Source organism: Sorex araneus, chromosome 3, assembly GCF_027595985.1.
Source record: "Sorex araneus isolate mSorAra2 chromosome 3, mSorAra2.pri, whole genome shotgun sequence".
Classification (NCBI taxonomy): domain Eukaryota; kingdom Metazoa; phylum Chordata; class Mammalia; order Eulipotyphla; family Soricidae; genus Sorex; species Sorex araneus.
In genome coordinates this window covers 134,558,115-134,567,418 of record NC_073304.1, presented here as the reverse complement: position 1 = coordinate 134,567,418, position 9,304 = coordinate 134,558,115, and the positions used below count along the sequence as shown (strand labels likewise).

The following is a 9,304-nucleotide window of genomic DNA, read 5'->3' as shown; positions in this document are numbered from 1 at the left end:
GAGGCATTTCCTAAGCTTGTACTGCCTCCTCAATTCAGATGTTGATTTTTTTTCCATTGAAAAATGAAGACTTGCATTTATAAGCAAATTTCATGACTTCATTTTCCTAACAGCTGAATAGTATTCCATTGTGTAGATGTATCATAGTTTCTTTAACCAGTTATCTGTTCTCAGGCACTCAGGTTGTTTCCATATTCTGACTATGAATACTGCTGCAGTTAACATAGAAGAGCAAATGGCATTTCTGCTATGTGGGGTTTTTTGGGGGGGAGGTCCCCAAAGTATATTCCCAGAAGTCCAGAAGTGATATTGCTGGGTCATACAGAAATTCAATTTCTAGCTTTTTGAGAAATGCTCATATTGTTTTCCTAAAAGGCTGGACCAGTCAGTATTCCCATCATTGAAGAGGAGTCCCTTTCTCTCCACTTCCATACCAGCATTGGTTGCTCTTGTTCTTTTTGATGTGTGCCAGTCTCTGTGGTGTGAGATGATACCTCATTGTTGTTTTGATTCGCATCTCCCTGATGATTATGAATGGATGGACATGGAGAATATTATGCTGAATGAAATGAGTCATAAAGAGAGGGATAGACATAGAAAGATTGGACTCATTTGTGATATGTGTGTGTGTGTGAGTGAGACCCATACCCAAGAACGGTAGAAACAAGGGCCAAGAGGATTGGTCTATGGTTGAAGCCCACCTCAAATGCTGAGGGAGAAGACAGTTAGGAATAGAGAAGGTTCCACCATGACAAAATCACTCTGGGTAAGAACTGTGTACTGAAAACAGGTAAAGGAACAAGCATGATAACTTCTCAGTACTTGTATTTCAACCCACAATGCCCCAAAGGATAGAGAAGACAGACAGAGACAAACACAGAGACAGAGAAAGACAGAAAGAAGGAAAGTGCCTGGCATAGGGATAGGTGGAGGGGAGGGTGGCAGGAGGGAAACTGGGGACATTGATGGTGGGATTTACATTTTCACTGGTGGAGGGACAAGCACTGGAACACTGTATGACCGAAACCCAACAATGATTAGCTTTGTAACTCTGTATCTCATGGTGACTCAAAAATAAATAGATAAATAAAGAAATAAATAAAGAAATAATGTGAACACCTCAAAAAAATTAATTGTATTGGAGAATTACAGAGGTTCATCAAAATTCATATTTTCTCTTTAAAAAAATTTTTTTTTGTTTTTGTTTCTGTGCTATACCCAGCAGAATTCGGGGCCTATTGCTGGCTTTGCACTCAGAGATCACTTTTGACAGGGCTCTGAGGACCAGATGCAGTGACAGTGGATTGAACCTGAGTCAGCTGTACTATTGATCCAGCCCATGATTTATATTCTTTTTTTTTAATACCCAGATATATTATGCTTCCCAGATGCTTTGTTGAGTAGGGCCATGTAATCAAAATGACTATCAAAACATTGTGTGTCACTCCCAGATTTGGCCTTTTCAAAGAGCAAAGAAAGCCAAAAAGAAAAAAAGAAAAGAAAGTCAAATGAAGTGGAAGAAAAACCCCTCTCTGCATATAATCTTTCATGTTCTTTCATGCTCTGTCTGCTTGGTACTAATGCTTAAAGAGATCTTGGGATCCACATGCTGAAGTTGGCAAGCCTTGCTCTAGTTGCCTGTGTCTCTAAATAACAATATCAAACAGACTGGGTATAACTTGAATACCTGCTGTTGATTTTTTCTAGTTTATTTGACTATGCATATTTACTACCTACTTACATTTTAAAAATTTTATTTAACTGAACATCTTTCATTTTTATATTTGAATGTGGATGCCCTAAATAAGAATAATCACATTTGAAGTCCTTAATATTCACACAGAAACTTTTACATGAATATTTATATCGGCACTATTTATAATAGCTTAAAAATGGAAACAGTCCAAATGTCCATCAGCAGACAAATGGATGATAAAAATGAAGTAAATGCATAGACAAAATATTATTTAGCCAGAAAAGAATAAATTACTGGTACATGATACAATATTAAAAAAAAGTTATGCTAAGCAAAAGAAACCCTTTACAAAAATCCATGTATAAAATTCTTGGATATCAGATGTAAACCATAAAATATATAGGGAAAAAAAGAGGCTAGAGAGATATCACAGAAGCTTGTGCCTGCCTTGCGTGAGGATGACCCAGGTTTGTTCCCTGGCACCTCACATGGTCTCTGAACCCACCAGGAGTGATCCCTGAACACAGAACCAGGAATAACCCCTGAGCAGTGTCCCTGCCACATCCCCCCCAAAACAAAAAGAAAATAAGAAGAAACACTAAAATATAGGTGACACATTATAGGAACCTAATATCAGAAATGTATTTGGAGTCCTATTTAGATCCATTGGCAAGAAAAACAAAAGCAAAATAAAGGAATTCAGAGAGATGTAACTAACATATTAGTAGTTGCTGGAGATGAGTATATAGGGAAGAAAAGAGTATGAGTGTGTAGTATATAAAAAATTGTTTTTTCCTTGAGGTGATAAAAATGTTTTCGACTTAACTGGATGAAGATAGCATATAACTGTGAATACTCAACAACTGTTGAATTGCACACTTTCAATGCGCAATCACTTATAATCATAGCATGTAAGTCACACATTTATAGCATGTGAATTATAACTCGGTAAAGATTGTTTTTATTTAAAGTTACTTGATTTTATATCCCTGAATGATAAGCCTTTGACTCACTGCTCTGATATCTTTACAAACATATAGGAACTCCAGGCTTACAATTTACCTCAGAATAAAAGATGTTCAGATTGTGACAGTGTGGGTGGGGAGTGTGGGCGCGAGGGGGTGGCGTCAGAACCTGAGAACAAAAGCCTTGACTCTTCTCAGAATCTTTACTTTTCTTAGAAATAGTAGTGATAAATAATTTTTTTGACCAGGTCTAGCATGCTGCTCAGGGTCTGTTCCCAGCTCTGTGCTCAGGAGTTGCTCCCAGCAGTTCTTGGGGGAAAAACAGTGATGGAGATCAAACCCATCATACAAAGCATACACTCAGCACCTTGAACTATCCTTTCAGCTCCAACAAATAAATTTCTTGAAACTTCCATATAATTTTTGCTGAAAAAAGGTTCTTGTAAGTGATGAATATGCGTTTCCATAAAGCTTTTAAGTTTCAAAATCTGCGTTATTTTCAACTCTTCAAAACCAATGCCTAGAGCACTATTCATTAAAATAGATCAATGATATAATTTATGGTATATTGTTTGGACATTCCTAAAATTTTTTTTTTAATTTTTGGATCACACACTGCGATGCTCAGGGGTTTCTCCTGTTTCTCCTGGCTCTGGCTCTGCACTTAGGAATTACTCCTGGAGGTGCAAGTGGGGTGGGGGGAGGGGATCATGCACCTCCAGGGATCAAACAGGGGTTACCGCATACAAATCAAATGTCCTATCCACTGTGCTATCACTCAGGTCCCCTAAAATAAATTTTATTCTAGTTACATAATTTTCTATGTTCTCTGCCTATTATAAACTTGTGTAATATAATAAAACAATGTCCAGATCTTTATTTGTTCTTAGTTCACTAATTGCTATTACCATGACAATATATTAAAACTGGTTAAATTACCTTACAATTTTACAACACTGAGGTTTTAACGCTTGAAACTGCAATTCAGGTGATAATGTATAGGTTTCTTTAAGTATTTCCTTCACAAAAGTTAATAATTGTTAAACTGATTTTTAAACTGATTACTATCATTTTGATCTTTAAAAAAGCAAGAGTGGATTGAATTAGACCAGCATTTAGCCATTAATTGGCAAAATTTTTAATTTGCTATTGTTTCTATTAAAAGATTACAAATTAAAAATGTGAGCAAAAATTTTTTCTTTGTAGGTACCAATGAACAGAATTAAACAATTTTTATCACATATATCAGAACAAAGAAAATTGAACAAACTAACCAACAAAAGGGAAAATCTCATAGAAAGGAAAAATCAACATAAATTAAGAATGAAAGGACTTCAAAATGAAGATCTCTTAAAAAGGAATAAAAATTATGGTGAGTAGAATTTTCCCTCACTTATGTATTTGAAGTGATTTCATAAATTATCAAATAAAAAATTTAAAGCTACTTTCTTGTAAAGTCTTCAAATAGAATAATAAATATTTATAATACTTAATTTTTCTCTTAAAATTTTCATCTTTTATCTCCCTTATGGGCTGGAGCAATAGCACCGCGGGTAGGGCATTTGCCTTGCCTGCGGCCGACCCAGGTTCGATTCCTCCGCCCTTCTCGGAGAGCCCGGCAAGCTACTGAGAGTATCTCGTCTACACGGCAAAGCCTGGCAAGCTAACCGTGGCATATTCCATATGCCAAAAACAGTAACAACAAGTCTCATAATGGAGACATTACTGGTGTCTACACCAGCAAATCAATGAGCAACAGGATGACAGTGATACAGTGATCTCCCTTATGCACTCATAATTTGTACTGATGATGATAAGCAAGATTGATTATTAGGACCAGATTGAAAAACCTCCAAAAATATGTTGATAAAACATTTATTGTCTACTCTGTAAGTAGAAACCCTAATAATTTAAACAAAATTGAAATTAATATAATGCTCCTTTTTCTAGTCTAGCAACCTAAAACTTTTCCTAGTAAAAGCATATTTGATTAGTTAATAAGTTTCTCTTAATGCAAGAAGAATCTGAAGAAAATAAGGAATAACATACAAAGATTTTATGTATGGTATATAACTGGCACTCAAATAGGCAAGAATCATTTTCAATATATTTTGTGTTGTGAATGGTGAATGGAAGTTTTCCCTTTTCTAAGATTTATATATTCTTTAATAGTTATTAGCATGTTATTATCTATATATCTTATGCTATTCTCAGGGGTGCTCTGGTGGTCCTTTGGAGATCCACATGCAAAGCATCAGCTTGGATTCTTGAACTATCTCTCCATTCTAAGAATATCACTTTGTAATGACATTACTATATATATGTATACAATTCCTTTAAAATCTAAATTATCTACTTAAAAACATCAATGAGCTATTTTGGAAATAGAAGCATGGTCTACCTTTTATTTATCTAAAATTCATTAAATGATACTTCTATTATAAATCATTCTCTGATGGCATTTTTAATGATTTCTCATGTCATGGACTATTTGCTTTTGGTTTTGGTTTTTGGTTAACATCCATTATGCTTAAGGCTTGCTCCCAGCTCTGAGCTCAGGATCACTTCTAGAAATGCTTGGGGGACCATCTGCTGTGCCAGGGGTCAAACTAGGGGGTCAGCTGTATATAAGGTAAGCAGATTATCTGCTGGGATATCTTTCCTGGCCTTGTATTATGAAAATATTGATAAATTAGGACAATAGAAATTAAGAGAACTTTTGCTGTTTAATATAGTAAATTTATCCCTATGTATCTGTGGTTATATTTTGATTTCTAATATATAATAGTAATGGGCCTGGAGAGATAGAAAGCATGTAGGGCACTTGCCTTGCAGGAGTCTGATCTGGGTTCAATCTCTGGCAACCCATATGGTTCCTGAAACACTGCCAGGAGTAATTCCTGAGCACAGAGCCAGGAGGTAATCTCTGAGTGTTGTCAGATGTGGCCAAAAAATGGGGGGGGAAGGGTTTTTAATTGTAGCTCAGGAAACACAATCATAATAGTGTGAATATTATGCCTTAATGTACAAAGTTGCTGCAACTCCACCACCACCAAAGTGTTGAAGACCCTCCACCACTGTCTTGAGGTTACTTCTAGCCTACTTCTTTGTTTCCCATGCCAAACAAATTACTGTCTTCCCTAAATGATGAAAATCATGTAACACAGAAAAATAATTTTCTTAAGAACAAACAAGCAGAAAACAAATTTAATATTTAGTAGGGAAACAAATTTGGATTTTGATAATCTGGTGCTGAAGTCACTTTTAGCTACTTTGCACCTCACAAAGCAAGCTAAAGGGAGATGGTGGAAGTGGCACAAGGACATGGCAAAAGAAAATGCTTTGTGTCTGGAGTGTAGAGGTTATAAGGACAGCCATCTGCAGATGGAGAAAGCTTGAATCGGAGCTCAGCCATGCTGGCACTCTGTCCTTGGGTCAGCAGCATCCAGAACTAGAATTTGGACACACAAAAATCATTGTCAGCACCCACATCCCACACCTGCTGCCATGTAAGCTTATCTATTGGACCAGCTTTACAGACTCATGATTAAATCTCAGAAGAAATCAACTAACTGGAGAAAAACTCACGGATACTCTGGGGTGACACTGAGAGGGGGCGGCCACGTGCCATACTGTAGAAGCCCCAGAGCCAACTCACACCCAACAACTGCCACCATGCCAACAACTGGACTCCACTGCCTCAGAGCTGAGTTCAGCAGAGAAGCTAAACTGCCGAAATTTTCAGGTTTATCAGGTTTTTGGCTGACAACTCTGAGGTCTTTCCAGAGTGGTGGCTGGCAGCCTTCCCTCCGCTTGTACTTCTGGAAGCCCTTGAAGCCCCATTCACATCTCACAACTACCACCACATGAGCTCACTACCCAGTTAAATTTTCTGGGATATCTTCATACTCTACAATACTGACATCCCAGTTGGAGTGCACCAAAATTGGTGGGAAGGTAACATAGAAACCAACCAAGCTCAATAAACAATAAGCATTATCACCGAAGTCTCAACTAGCAACAACAGCTCAGTAAACCCTCAGACAAGGACTGAATGTCCCTACGGTGAGATAGAACAATTTTCATAATTTTTCTTTTGCTAAAATATTTTTGGATAATTCCATTAATCATTTATTTTTAACAAGCAATACAAAATAAGATACTTGGGGGCTCCTAAGGAAGCAGACCTAGGAATGGTTGGGAAAATGGGGACATTTGTGGAGGGAAGGTCACACTGGTAGTGGGATTGGTGTTGAGATATTGAATGCCTGTAATAAATGCATTCTGAGCAACTTTTTAAGCCATGGTGTTTGAATAAAGTGGGACAAAGGTAAGCTAGCATCAAGAAAATTCAATCCCTTGCTTCTCAAAATAGTCTTGGGCAAATATTGAACTATATGATAAGGATGCTGAAATTTGCTTAACACCAAATTCATTTGAAAGTTTTAAGGATGAATAAATAATGGTATAATGGTATTTTATAACTATCAGGTATAATGTATGCAATAGGTTTCACAATTCATATTTGAGTAATTTTAAAGAAATGTCTTCCTGTCTTTTAGACCTGTAAGGAATGCATTCATTGCTGCAAATTAAAAGTAATATCCACATGTCAAGATTTACATAAATGATAAAATGTGCCCTCTGGCTATGAGTAAATAAAGAAAAAAAGATCATGGCAGGAACTGTAGTACAGCCAGTATGCTTCTTGCTTTGTATACAGTCAACCCAGGTGTGACTCCCACACTCAACATGTTCCCCTGATTCCATCAGGAGTGATACCCAAATGCCAAGCCAGAAATAACCCTTGAACACCACCATGTGTAGCCCAAAAGCAAAAAAAAAAAGAAGAAAATTTCTCATGTCTACTAAGAGTAATAGGTAGAAACCAAGAACCAAGCTATTTCAGAGGGCCAGAGGTGAGAGGGAAGAGTTTTAAGATTGGAACTATCTCATTAACACTTGATTTTTGTAAGAGTTGTTTTAACAATTTTTTTTGCCTCAGTAATTGTTTTGTCTTCTTTAACTTTCTGAGTTCAATCTTTGTTTCCAAAGCCATATGGTGTCTGACATTCTTTTTTTCCCATCTATTTATTTTTTAAATTGAATTTAAATTGAGTTTAAATATATTACAAAATTTTTAAATTAAATTTTAAATGTAATTTAAATCATCATCATCCTCATCATCATCATTATTATCATCATTATCATCATCATCATCATCCCGTTGATCGTCGAATTTCTCGAGCGGTCTCAGTAACGTCTCCATTCATCCTAGCCCTGAGATTTTAGAAGCAATTTAAAATTAAAAAATTAAATTGTATACTTAAAGTGATATACACATTCATAAATTGTTCATGATTAGATTTCTGTCTTATAATGTTCCAACAGCTATCCTTTCACCAGTGTGTTTTTCCCACCACTAATAGTCCCAGTTTCCCTCCCACCCACACCCACCCCATCCCACAGCCTGCCAGCCACCATGGCAGGCACTTTTCTCCTCTCTCTCTCTCTCTCTCTCTCTCTCTATCTATCTATCTATCTATCTATCTATCTATCTCTATCTCTCTGTCTTTCCTTCTCTCTTGGACCTTATAGTTTAGAGTACTGATAATGAAAGATTATCAGGTATATCCCTTTACCTGTGCCCTTTACCTGTCACACACTTGTAGCAAGCTCCAACCATTGACCTGAACATTTAACCTTTGAAAAGGGAGCAAGAAGTATGAAGTGGAGCAAGGAAAACCTCTTCAACAAGAGGTGCTGGGAAAACTGGGCAGCTACATGTGAAAAATGAACTCAGACTTTTTTCTAATACTATACACAAAAGTCAGATAAAAATGAATTGAAGACCTCAGTATCATACCTGGATCCATAAGGTACATGGAAGAAAACATAAGCAAAACCTTCCATGACATTAAAGCTCAAGGCATCTTCATTTAGACCACTGACTAAGCAAGTGGAAGCAAAGATAAACAAATGGGACTACAAGAAACTAAGAAGCTTATGCACCTCAAAAGAAATGGTATCTAAGATACAAAGTCAGACCACAGAATAAGAAAAATTATTTACCCAATATCTATCTGATAAAGGGTTAACAACAAAGTTATAAAAGGCACTAGTAGAACTTTACAAAAAAAAATCCAACCCCATCAAAAAGTGAAGAAAGGGTTTGAGTAGAAACTTCCTCAAAGAAGAAATTTGAATGGTCAAAAGGCACATGAAAAAAATACTCTGCCTCTGTAGGATTCAAATCAAAACAATAATTAGTGCCCAAGAACATATGACTGGACAAATTATGGTACATGTACACAATGGAATACTATGCAGCTTTTAGAATGAAGTCATGAAAGTTGCTTATAAATGGATTGATATGGAGAGTATCATATTGAGTGAAATGAGTCAGAAGGAGAGGGACAGGTACAGAATGACTGCATTCATTTGTGGGATTATATTTATATACATATAAATATGTCTTTGACAAATTATTAATGTTGAGTTTACATGTTTATGGTAGTGGCAATGTTTATACATCTGGTGCAGAAATTTTCTACACTGCCATCATTACAAAGTGTCAAAGACCCTCCACCACTGTTCCAATGTCATTGCTTTCTGTCCCTTCATCTTTCTCCAAACCTCCTCT

General features: G+C 36.4%; 1 protein-coding gene across 1 annotated transcript in view; it reads left to right on the top strand.

Annotated features, from left to right (window-relative positions):
* Positions 1-2,154: 2,154 nt before the first annotated feature.
* The window catches only part of SEL1L2 (SEL1L2 adaptor subunit of ERAD E3 ubiquitin ligase), a 121,519-nt gene continuing 114,369 nt past the window's right edge, over positions 2,155-9,304 (top strand). Inside the window, exons 1-2 of the mRNA XM_055132141.1 lie at positions 2,155-2,163; positions 3,868-4,033. Of these exons, the coding sequence (XP_054988116.1) occupies positions 2,155-2,163; positions 3,868-4,033 (175 nt within the window). The remainder of the gene's footprint in view (positions 2,164-3,867; positions 4,034-9,304) is intronic.